This window comes from Sabethes cyaneus, chromosome 3 (genome assembly GCF_943734655.1).
Source record: "Sabethes cyaneus chromosome 3, idSabCyanKW18_F2, whole genome shotgun sequence".
Taxonomy (NCBI): domain Eukaryota; kingdom Metazoa; phylum Arthropoda; class Insecta; order Diptera; family Culicidae; genus Sabethes; species Sabethes cyaneus.
The window spans coordinates 88,851,452-88,864,710 of record NC_071355.1 but is presented as its reverse complement, the minus strand read 5'-3'; the positions used below and the strand labels follow the sequence as shown (position 1 = coordinate 88,864,710).

Below are 13,259 nucleotides of genomic sequence, written 5' to 3'. Positions count from 1 at the left end.
CCTCAACCCAAGTGCAGAGTTGAATATAAATGTAATCATCGTCATCGCAGCAGTGTATAAAGCTTGAAACCAGAAACTGCAGCCAAGTGTACAGCAAAAAAGGCGCTCACAATCTAATGTTTGTGCATATCTGGAAGAACTGCTAGAAGCTTATATACCTAATAAAAATAATTAAAATAAAGAAACGAATCCGTTGTACAGCAGTAGTTTTTTTTCTTTTATTCGTTCTGCCTCTTTAGAATCAGTGAGAAAAAAAGTGAAGGAAAAACAGATAATAGCATAACTAATCGCGAAGAAGGTAAATAAACTAAAGCACAACCATTCAATTTGAAACAGAGTGGAGAAATCCGGCGAAAAGCGTGAAAAGAAGTGAATCGTAGCAGCAAAAGTGCAGAATTGTTCGGAAACGACGAGAAGTGAATAAGTAAGCGAGCAGCAGTTCCCGAACGGTGCACAGTTTCAATCAAAATATTTTTGCTCGGCTTGACGCGAAGCAGATTCATACGGCTCGCGAAAAAAAAGTAAGGCATTTTTAATTCCAGTCCGCCGAGCGAACGTTTCGCATTAGCGTGATTTTGCTCTGTTTCCACCGCCACCTCCTGCACCCATCACCCACCAGCACCAGCAGCAGCAGCAACCGAGCCGGCCGCAGGAAACGCGGTGTTTGGAATATTCAACTGCCAGCACCAGCCGCCAGCTCGATCCTATTCGCTGGGAAATCCAATTACTTTCGGACTTTGGTAAGCATAAAGCATATAACTTGCTTTCGAGATTGTCTCAATGGGACGGTTTCGTGATGCTCTGATTGAGCGGTGTTCGATTTCTGGGCCACATGTTGTATCTGTACTTGGCGGTGTAATGGGCGAAAACCAGGTTTCATGGCGATGCCGGTGGAACGTTTTACTATAAATCTTGCAACTAGTGCAATCATACTAATGCTTAGTGTAGGCTGCGGGTGAATTAGGTTCGTTTTCCTCGGAAAGTAGGTCGATTTTCTATACGTTGGGTGTGCTGTCACGCGGGAGGAACGGGGCACGGAAGAGGTATTTTGCAACATAGGCTAAGGCTTAGAATTAGAGTGTCCAATCGTTGTCAAGCTGAGCCTTGCTTAGGATGGCCCACGAATAGGTAGTTCTGTACTGGAATGTTCTGGTGGTTATTCGTGAAAAAATGCTGATTGCCATAATATATTTTGGCAAATACTAAACTGGAGTTAGGAACCTGAAATAGAAAAACCCACAAATAATCAAATTCATAGTACGAACTAGTCCAATTAGAAAGCAGTAAGGGTTTATAAGCTCTGGCACTAAAACAAGAGAAAGCTTTTTTCACGAAAGACTAATTGCACACGTTTTCCTGCAGATATTTTTCTTGTGATCTCGTACCGGCTTAAGGTCTATATGTATACTTCCGAGCAAAAGTCTGCAAAAAGTAAGAATCGAAGCAGCTAAGTACTCTTTAACTTTTTCACCGAACTGCCTGTACAAACCGTACTCATACGTGTCACACTGATCTGCTGTTCCTGTTCTGCAAAACGGAAGCAAGGAAGCAAGAAGTCGGCCAGCTGCCAAAAGCGTTCACGTTCATGCTGATTGAACATCAACAGTGTGATGTTTAACCAAACGATAGCAGTCCGCGGGATTAATGTGCAATGTCGCATAAAACAGGTCAGATTGAGCAAATTTACTATATCTTTCAATTTTTCGTTTCTTTTGTACAACAAAAAAATTACTGGTGCTTGAAAAACACTTGAGGTATTTTAAGTTTAGAACTGAGTGAAAAATATTTAATATTTCATTCACATAATTCACATACATGTGTGAGAGGAAAGGTACCTACCACTACCCTCCTACTCGAACCTACTTTAGTGAATAATTTTGAGTATTTTTTATTCCCTGATTCTGCATAAAAACTAACGTGGCTTCTAAAAGATAATAGAAAGTTAATTCAACATACTTTTTTGGACATCGTCTTGTTGATGGGTCGCCCGCCCAGTCAGCTCCGAGGTACGATGCTGGTCTAACCAGTCAACCGTCGTAGCTTCGAATCTCAACTGAGCGATGCCGCTATTGAGTCAATAGAATCACCAATAGACACTAGTCACGTAGTTTTCCTGTACACTAATAACCGGCTGCGAAGTCTGTCGATAAAGAAGTCGTCCTAAGGACGTTTATATCCATGGCTTTGCTTTGCTTGTTGATGGGTAATACCTAGGTTCGTGTATCAGTCAGTACTTATGACTTGAGAAGCACGTTCTCCTCATTGATAGGCAGCTTTGTGCCTCAGTCATGCTTTGTGTATACCGATAGGGGAAAACGGCAGAAGAAAGTAATGAAGCCAAAGCACGGAGCAAGAGCACAATTTGTGTCTAAAATTAACTGAACTTCGCCAGTGTTGATAGAATTTAAAACACTTGGCATGCTTGTATAAAGGTTATAGAGATTTTCTTTTACCAGTCTGTGGGGGTTGAATCTCTTTGGTATAGAATATCACTTCCCTCAGCATCAGAACATGCCTTGCGCAATATACCATCTCGGCAGTGCAGCGATACATTGTGCTGCCATTGCGACGAACGGTATGAACAGTGCGGTGCAACATCGTTTCAGCAATCATCGGTGTCGTCTAGGTTACGGCCGGGTTCAAAAACCTGCTGAGCACAATCAGTCGTATTCTGTTGGTTAAACAATTAAGAATTGGGTGATTCTTTGTAGCAGTAATTTAGACTTAGCACACATTCCTCTTCAGTTCAAGGGTTACGCGTCTTGGCAACAGACAAGGCTTGCTGCACTTTCACCCGACGTTCAAGTGTATCAAGACCAATAAGTCTTCACCGATCAGGATTGGGTGGCAAGTTCGCGGGATCACACCAGTAATGCCAAACGAATAAATCTCTTCTGCATTCGTTCGATTCTCAACGTCCAGGTTTTCAGACAGTACTTACTTTACTTACTTTTTCGGCGACAATCCGCTTATCGAATCAATGCCGAATTCAGGAGCCGTCTCCACATTACTCGGTCTTGGGCTGCCACTCTCCAGTCGCCCCTAACACCCGCTGTTCTAGCATCCTCGTCAACAGCGCTCATCCAACGGGTACGGGGTCTGCCTCGAAGTCGTCGGCCTCTGTCGGGTTCTCTGCTAAATATTGTTTTCGCTGGTCTCTCATCCGGCATCCTTGCTACATGGCCAGCCCACTGTAGCCTGCCGTATTTGAGTCGCTTCACAATATCCGCATCTTTGTACACTTGGTATATTTCATGATTCATGCGCCTGCGCCACACTCCTTCGTCTAATATGCCGCCAAGAATTGATCGCAGGATCTTACGCTCGAAAACGCCAAGAGCTCGTCGGTCGCTCTCTTTCAACGTCCACGCTTCGTGGCCGTAGAGTACCACCGGGAGAATTAGCGTCTTATAGAGCGCGAGTTTTGTACGGAGTTGTAGGCTACGGGACCTCAGCTGGCTGCGTAATCCGTAGAAGGCCCTGTTGGCAGCCGCTATCCGCCTTTTTACTTCCCGGCTCACATCGTTGTCACTTGACACTAACGTACCAAGGTAAACAAATTCGTCGACCACTTCAAAAGTATCTCCATCTATCACCACCGCAGTTCCAACACCCGAAGGGCTACCACGCTCTCTACCAGCCACCATATACTTTGTTTTGGTAGAATTTATGATAAGCCCTATCCTCGCAGCTTCCTCTTTAAGATGCGTGTACGCTTCTTTCACAGCTCTACGGTTGACACCAATGATATCGATGTCGTCCGCGAACCCTAGGAGTATATGAGATTTCGTGATGATGGTACCGCTTCTCTGCACGCCGGCCCTTCGAATAGCACCTTCCAATGCAATGTTGAACAGCAAGTTCGATAGTCCGTCTCCTTGCTTCAAACCATCTAACGTCACAAACGAGTCCGAAGTCTCACCCGCTATCCTGACGCTTGATTTTGAACCATCAAGGGTAGCACGTATCAGCCTAATCAGTTTTGTTGGAAAACCATGTTCAAGCATAACCTGCCACAGCTCGTTTCGTTTAACTGAATCGTACGCCGCCTTGAAGTCTATAAACAGATGATGAGTCTGCAAGTTGAATTCCCGGAATTTATCGAGGATTTGTCGCAAGGTGAACATTTGGTCCGTCGTGGACCGTCCCTCTCGAAAACCGCACTGGTATTCGCCAACAAAGGTTTCCTGTAACGGCCTCAGTCTGAGAAACAGGATGCGGGAGAGAATTTTGTATGCAGAATTGAGGAGAGTAATTCCTCGATAATTGCTGCATTCGAGTCGATGGCCCTTTTTGTAAATTGGGCATATGAGACCTTCCAACCAGTCCGTAGGTAATTCCTCCTCAGTCCATACCTTTAGTATAACCTGATGGATTGCACAATACAGCCGTTCGCTCCCGACTTTCAAAAGTTCGGCGGGGATGCCGTCCTTTCCAGCTGCTTTGCCGTTTTTCAGCTCTCTCGCTGCTTTTCTAACCTCTTCCAAAGTTGGTGGATCCACAGCTTGTCCATCATCCTCAATCGTTATCCTGTTTCTGTTGACCGTTCCATCTTGTTCACCATTCAACAATGCATCGAAATATTGTTTCCACCGCCTAGCCACCTCCGATCTTTCGGTAATCAGGTTCCCCTCCTTGTCGTTGCACATAACAGGAGTTGGCATGGTCCGGTTCCTGATTCCGTTGATCGTATTAAAGAAGCTTCTTGTATCGTGCCTCTCGAAGCAATTCTCCGCCTCCGCAAGAACGCGATCCCAGTGCTGACGTTTCTTACGACGGTGAAGTCTCTTTTCGGCAGCTCTAGCATCTCGGTATCTCTCCCTGCTCTGGCGTGTCACAGTTGCAGCCAAAATGTGACTTCTGGCTCGATTCTTCTCATCAGTCGCTCGCTGGCACTCTGCGTCAAACCACTCACTGGAAGTGGCTGCAGCAGTAGTACCCAACACTTCCCGCGCTGAAGTACTGATCGCGTCGTGGATGTGTCTCCACTGTTCGTTCAGGTTTTCTCCGAGATGTTCACCGATCCGTTCATCAGTCTTCTGAGAGTACTCTGCAGCAACTCCCTCCGCTGATAACCGCCGGATGTTCAGTCGTATCTTCCTCGTTGGTTTCGATTTGAATACGTTGGACAACCGTGCGCGGATCTTGCTTACTACGAGATAGTGGTCCGAGTCAACGTTTGGTCCCCGGAAGGATCGCACGTCTGCGACATCAGAAAAGTGCCGGCCATCAACCAGAACGTGGTCGATCTGAGAGCAGGCCTCTCCATTAGGGTGTTTCCAGGTGTGCTTCCGAATGTTCCATCGTGCAAAATGGGTACTACAGATAACCATTCCTCTGGCTGCAGCGAAGTTGATTAGCCTCAGGCCATTATCGTTTGTGGTAGAATGGAGGCTTTCTCTACCAATAACGGGACGAAAGAACTCTTCACGTCCGACCTGTGCATTTGTATCCCCGATGACTATCTTTATGTCATGTCTTGGGCACTCTCCATATGTTCTGTCAAGAAGATCATAGAACGCCTCTTTTACGTCATCGGGCTTGTCGTTCGTCGGTGCGTACACATTTATCAGACTGTAGTTGAAGAATTTACCCTTAATTCTCAACACGCATAGACGGTCATTGATGGGCCTCCACCTAATGACACGCTTCATTTGTTTTCCATGTAATACGAATCCAACTCCATGCTCTGCTTTATCGCCGCCACTGTAGTGGATGTGATACTTGAATGTCGTGCCCGCAATAGGATCTACTGCGCGGAATTCACGTTCTCCCGTCTTCGGCCACCTCACTTCCTGGATGGCTGCAACCTCGACCTTCATCTTCTGCAGCTCTCTTGCCAGGATACCCGCGCGTGCCGGTTCAAGTAGAGTCCTGACATTCCAAGTACCAAGTTTCCAATAATCGTTGTCCTTTTTCTTTTGCCTGGGTCCATGCCGATTATCCGGTTGTAGTTCCTTTCCTGAATTTCTCCTAGCGAAAATTGTTTAAGCATACTGCCTTACTGGGGCTGCGATGCCTAGTCTCGCGAACAGGGCTGCTGTCTTGGGTATAGCTGGCGAGACACAGCGTTTCATAAGTCAGCCGTCCGCTCCGGATCAGTCGCTGTTGTATGCCGCCCCTAACCTGGGATACAGCCGCATACCTGGTACGGAAACGGCGATTCACCGTGCAGTGGAATCACCGTCGCGAGCCGCCCCTAACCTGGAGTCAGACGCTCACGGCTGGCAAGGCTCAGACAGTATGGATCCTTAAAATCCCGTTTATTTTGGAGATAAAATCAACTATTTAGGTTGCCTTCGAGATGATAGCTGTGCGATTAACGTGTAATTTGAGCTTAGCATCGAGAAAGACACGTGATCGACTCTTTTGAGAACCTGACCATCGATTTAATATTCAAACAGTATTGGGCGGACAATACGATGAAATATCCTAATCTGACATTTTGCGATACTGGTGATGAGCCAGTTCTTGCGATACCAGTTGACAAAAATATCCAGTAGCTTTTGCAAGTTGCGATAATTTTCAATGGACCATACGGCTAGAGAAAATTTCAGGTCGTCCGCGTACTCCAGCTTACATCCATTACAAAGAAGTAATACCAGTTCGTTAAAGTACACCGAGAACAGCTACGACCCCATATTGCTGCCTTGCGGTACACCCGATTTTTTGAGAATGTAAAGGAAACGCTGAGCTGTACGCAGAAGTGTTCGATTTCATTAGTAGGAACTTAGCCACTCTATAACATATTGTCATACACCAAGCCTGGAAAGTTTCCGTAAAAGTATTCGATGGTCTATATTACTGATGGTCAAACTGCGGCCCGCGGGCCGCATACGGCTCTTAAATGTGGTCCTTGCGTCCGGCAGATTGGTTTGATGGATGATGGACGGGAACTATAGGTTGATTTTATTAATGTTAGAAGTCATTTCGGGCCACGGATCTATTGAGGAGATGTGATTTAGCCCGCATTATGCTTATATCATGGCAACCACTGGTCTATATTGTCAAATCTTGGCTTCAATTCAGTATACAAGGTGTTAGGTAGCTTAGTGAAAATATTTCAGGGGGTGATAGAGAACAACATTTAAAGAAAAAAATCTTTCTACGTACATGGTCAGTTCTCAATCGTTACAGAGTTAAAAAACTTTTCTAGTTTTCGGTTCTGTTTCACCTAAATTAGTTCTTGTACAAAAAGTATGCTTGCTAGCTCAATTATGTAGCTTGCATTCGAAAGATGAGAAAACTATACACTGAAAATTGCCGTTAAACCACCTGCTTCATGAAATTAAGGTAACTTTTTAGAAACTAAAACCTTTGAAATAGATGTTTTTAAGGCGTTTTTATCAAATTTCTCCTAAAAAAGTGTAATTAATTGATTGCTTTTATTTACCAACTTGAAGCTAAGGTGCTGTTCTACAATTCGTTCTTCGGCGTGAATCTCTTATTATCTCTTTCCGTTTTGTTGCAATTCAATTTTATACGTAATGTGTTGAGTGTTGAATTAGTATCTGAAAACTGCATGAATCCATACATCATGCATAGCACACTAAATAGATCAGCGCGTGCGATGGACACGGTCTGACTCATGAACAGCAACAACCATGTTTTCCGTAAATTGATGAATCGCCTCCACTTTTGCTACCATAATCCTGTAAAACTCAAGCCGCTTACGTTTATCCGCAGGCAGCAGCTCTCGAATCTGTAGTTTGGAAACGATGCATTTTTATCCGGGTCAGTACGCACCACACCTTCCAGTATGACACCATACTTCTGCTGGGCTGTCATTGCAACATTATTAGCGAAGCAATAGTAAAGGTGACTGTCCGCAAGTTATGCCGGAAAATACATTAGGATGCTGGAATCGTTATGTGAAGCGTCCTATAGAGACCCGAGAAGTATGTTTCGTTGTTGTTTTTCATACATTTCAGACCGTGTCCATCGCACGCGGTGATCTAGTGTGCTATGCGTGATGTATGAATTCGTTCAGTTTTCAGATACTAATTTAACACTCAACACGTTGCGCTTAAAATTAAATTGCAACGAAACTAAAAGAGATAAGCGTTTTTTCGTCAAAGAACGAATTGTACAACGGTACCAGAGCTTCAAATTGGTAGATGAAAGCAATTAACTCTGTCACGACTTTTTAGGAAAAATTTGATAAAAACGCCTTCTGAAATACTTATTTCGAAGCCTTTTGCCTCTGAAAAGTTTCTAAATTTCATGAAGTAGGGAGTTTTAGGGCAAATTTTAGTGTAAAATTCTCTCTGCTTTCGTATGGAAGTAACAAAATCGAGCTAGCAAGCATACTCTTTGTACTAGAGCTAATTCGAGGGAAACAGAGCCGAAAACTAAAAATACCTCGGTAGCGATTGAGATTCTATCACTGGTCTTCGATCACTTCTTTAAATATTTGCACTGAGTTATCTAACACCATGTATATTTACTCTATTATTTTCAGCTTTCTGCTCTACATGTATTTAGGCTAAGAATCTGTAATATTTAATTAGTTAGATAAGTTTTATGTCTGTGCGATGTTCTTTATGTCGAAGATTAATAAATTAAATTAAATTAAATTAAAATCTATATGCAAAATGCATGAAATTTATGCAACATGAAATCTAGAAGATTAATACAAACGGACCGTGTTGATCAGTAGATTACCAGGTCACCGTTTTTGAAAACCGAAACATATAAGATCGCTTCCAAATAGCCGGAAGTTTTTTTTGTTCACATTGCAAATTGTTCACATAATTAGTTTTTCATACCGATCTTTTGCAGGTTTTTTTGTCGGAAGATTTGACCACTGCGACCATTATTGTCAGCACAGCGCACAGTGTTCCAAAAAAGTGAAAAGTGGCACTTTTTTCTTACCATATTTTGCTTTCATTTTAGCAATATAGTTTATCTTCAGAACTTTTGTTTTTAGGAGTTCATCCCATAATATAAAAGTGTCAAAAGTTCGTCATGGCTTACTATGAGAAAAATAAAAATTAAATAACTTTTTTGTGTTGGGAAACACAAACGTTGTTTCTCCTCGCGAAGTTTTATAAAATTTGAAGGCATACACATTTGCTGAAGAAACAAGCTTTCTATCTCTGTCGGGTGCGAAGGAATAGAGCATTTTCCTTGGAAGCTCTTTAAAAATTAGTTTTTCATACTGATCTTTTGCTGGTTGCATTTTACAAGACAAGACTACATTGTTGTAGGCAATTATCGAAGCACTCAAAACACACGTTTTTGCAGAAGAACGGAAATCTCTAGGACATTTACTCGTTAAGTTATCACATATTCAATCTTTTTTTTCTCTTTAGTTTCACGAGCCTATAGGATAAAATGGGACAAGTTGATATATGAAAACAGGGTTTCAACTCGAAGCTTAGGTCAAGTATTTGCTACAAATTTGTATAGGTGACGCTTGTCATTACTTAGCCACGTTAGAGTACGGGAAGCATATGTTTTATGTGTTTATAAACATAAGGTGGGGCACCGATCTTTCAAAAGCAAGTTTTTTGGCCTGAAAATTATTACCTAATCGTAGTATGGCGAATTCAATTTACGCCATTTATTTATCGCGCAGATCCCGACCGATTAGGTTAAACGTTGCAAATTTCCGAATTCCATTATTGGTGAATATGGATATTCCTGTCTCTTCCAAATTCGTTCTGGTTCAAAACCACATTTTTTCACTTCAGATAAATTGTTTATTCATCTGCACCTAATTGAAACTCATATTCCGACCAAATCTGGCTTGATGAGGAGTTCATAGTAGCAATTTATGTCTATGTCTATTCTTTACCAATAAAGCCTAGGTGCTACATTCCGTTTTCGGAACCTGATCTTTCGTTTTTATTTGACAGAACTTGCAGCCAATTGCTACGATCTTATCGACTGTAACAAGACGACTGGTTTGTAAAACCAGTGCAGTGTCGAACCTCGAAGCCAATTGGAACTGGCTATTTTTAATTTCATTTCGAATTTATATGCAACCTTTGCCCCGGGGCGTATCGCTCTTCGGAAATCCGTGAACGACAATCCGTACAAGCAGCCATTCAGCTTCTTGAAATGACCGCTTAGCTCTTCTTTTTGGATTTGTTTGCGTAAAGAAAAATACCATTCTTTAGTTTGTACTTGTCTTCAACTGATACGCAGCCGAGAAAGAGAAATAGCTATGTTTAAAAATCTTTGAAAAAAGTATATCGACAAGTCTCTGCGTTCAAGTTTCAAAGACATTGAAACGTAAAAAATGATATTTTTTAAAATCTGTGAAAAAGATAACTCGGTTGTGGGCTACCGCTCTCCAATTCCTCGGACACCAAGTACTCTCCGTCAGATCTTGCTCCACCTGGTCTAACCATCTGGCTCGCTACGCTCCTGGTCGTCTTGTTGCTACCAGATTCGAAGCAAACATCATCTTTGCAGGGTAGTTGCCCGGCATTCTTATAACATGCCCTGCCCATCGTATCCGTCTAGTTTAAGCAATTTTTTTGGATACTGGGTTCGCCATAGAGCTGTACGAATTCATAGTTCATCATTTGCCTCCATACTCCGTTCTCCTGTACGCCACCAAAAATCATTCTTAGCATTCATCTTTAGCATTCGAAAACTCCGAGCTCTCGCAGGTCCTCGTCGAGCATTGTCCATGTTTCATGCCCGTAGAGAACAACCGGTCTAAAAAGCGTCGTACAGGGTACGTCGCTTAGTCTGATCAACCGCAATTGTTTGTGAAGCCCATAGTAAGCATGACTTCCGCTGATGATACGCTTCCGAATCTCACGGCTGTTGTATGTTATTCCGATAATATGTATATTAGACTGTCCCAAAATAGCACTATGTCAGAAAACCCGGGGGATCACCCCTCAAATGATAGCTTAGGGTGTCACAACAAAACTTTTAAATCGCGTCAACATTGGTTGACGCGACTTAGGGATCGCACATTTGAGTTTTATGAAAAAATGGCATTTTTCTGGAGTAAACACAATCATTAAGATCTGATACATTCACAAAAAAGTTATAGTGGCATGACTGTAGTCATATTTGGTTACAAAAATTTATTGAATTCGGCAAAAATTTAAAATTTTCGAAATTTCATTTAAATAAACGTCAAAACAGGGTATCGAACAGTGTCTCAGAGTAACGTAACTATACGGTATAGATAGGAAATTTTATGATGAACAACTTTGCCGAAGAAAGTATGGACGCATGTTCAAATCTTGCTGAGGTATTCACGTTTTTCTGAAGGCGGAACAAAACACCTACTTTCACATTTCTAGAAATATTTTTTTGAATTTACTCCTGAAAAATGCAATTTTTTCATAAAACTCAAATGTGCGATCCCTAAATCGCGTCAACCAATGTTGACGTCATATAAAAGATGAATTGTTAGATTTGTTGAAGATCATGTTCCGCGTGTTGATATCCTCTCGGATCATAACGCCGTGTAGCGTTATGAACAGCAGACTTGATAGCCCGATACCTTGACAAAGCCGTGTGTGCAATTCGAATTAACTCGACAATTTACCCGAAATCCGACCACAGCACTGTGATACCGTCGTAGATTGAATCGCTATATAAGCTTCCTGGTAAACCCGTTCTCGTTCATGATTTTACATAGCTCTTTTCGGTCGATGGTATCATATGCAGCTTTAAAGTCAAAGTCAACGAACAAATAGAAATTCTATATTCACTGCCTTTTTGGAGGATCTGTGTAAATATTTGTTCCGTTGTTGACGATTTTAAAAACGAAGCCGGCATGATAAATTTCCACAAATCTGTTCGAAATTAGTGATAGTCGATGGAAAATGATTTGGGATTGCATTTTGTAGGCGACATGGAGAACGTTGATTGGCTGGCGCAGTCCAACTTGTCACCCTTCTTGTAGATCGGTGGATTTTTTGTTAGATTATAGTCACTATAACATTTTGGGTCATTCGTGACCTCTGCAGGTTTGAATTTTGAATTTCCACCTTTCGAACACCTCACAATCGTCCGTCAAAATACTGCCATTCTTATCCCAACACATTTCGACTCATGGCATAAAGTCTTTACGGGATCCGTTTAGTTTCTAATAGAATTTCCGCGTTTTCTAAGAAAGATACAGCCACTCCAACTCCGCATACTCCTGCTCTTCCAGGTAGGGTTTTTCTTCCGGAAAATATGGGTTCGCTGCATTTTCATCTAACTGTGTCTTTCCACGTTTTGACGTGGACGTTGGATGACTTCCGACAGCACAGTTTCGAATGAATGCACGTAGTTTACGGTGATGTTTCGCTGCTTCAGCTGCGCAAGATTTAACCATGGCTGGTATATGTATCAAATGTTGTTCACGTCGGAGAGCTTTGAGCGCATTTTAATCATCACTAGGTAGTGGTCTGAGTCAACGTTAGCGCTTCAATAGGATCTGACGTCAGTGATGTTCGAGAAGTGCCGATCAAAACGTGGTCGTGCTGTGATTTTGTTTGATTTGGTGACCTCTCGGTGTACTTATGTAGAAGTCTATGCTGGAAAAACGTGTGTACTACGTAAGGTCATGCTTTTAGAGGTGGTAAAGTTTCTGGCCCACTTCGTTGGTCCGCGGGTGTTCGCTGAGCCGTTTGTATTCTTCCTCCTGACCGACTTAAGCTCTGAAATCCTCGATGACTATCTTAATATCATGTTTTGGGCAGCGGTCGCATTCACGCTCCAACTGCGAGTAGGATTCGTACTACGTCGTACTTACGGCTCTTCAATACGTCGAAGAAAACTCGAGTACTTCTTTGGAAGTTTGGAAACAGGCAGTTCCACGTCTCGAGTTTCCAATCCATAGTCCTTTTTCGTCGCGTGGGTCTATGGCTCTTCTTTGTTCATCATTCATTACTTGTTAGTTTTTCCAACCGTCCAACCGCCTGTATCGCCGGAGGACTAACGAAGTTCAAAAGAGCCCACCTTCCCTGTCAGCATACGATTCTGGCTTCCAGTGTGGTTGGTTATCCGATCTTCACCAAAGTTGCTCGTATCTCGGCTGGTACCACGAGGAGGTAGGGATAGAAGTTGTTGAATAAGAGGCTGTGAATCACTATTGTACACCTGTAGGCGCAAGGCACAGACGGTACGCTATATTCAGCCATTTACCAGCCTTACCTTTACCTTTGTACTATAAGTTTATACAGCCAAAAAGGTTTGTTTTTGGTATAATAGGAAATTCCGAAACGAAAACAGATGTACAAGAGGTTGGGAAACAAAAAGTGACGGGGTTCCGAGCAAGCTCGAGTACTCAGCTA

General features: G+C 42.6%; 1 protein-coding gene across 1 annotated transcript in view; it reads left to right on the top strand.

Annotated features, from left to right (window-relative positions):
- Positions 1–568: 568 nt before the first annotated feature.
- The window catches only part of LOC128739853 (forkhead box protein P1), a gene marked incomplete at its 5' end in the record, with an annotated part of 376,855 nt that continues 364,164 nt past the window's right edge, over positions 569–13,259 (top strand). The window contains one exon of the mRNA XM_053835354.1: positions 569–740. Coding sequence (XP_053691329.1) covers positions 569–740 — 172 coding nt within the window. The remainder of the gene's footprint in view (positions 741–13,259) is intronic.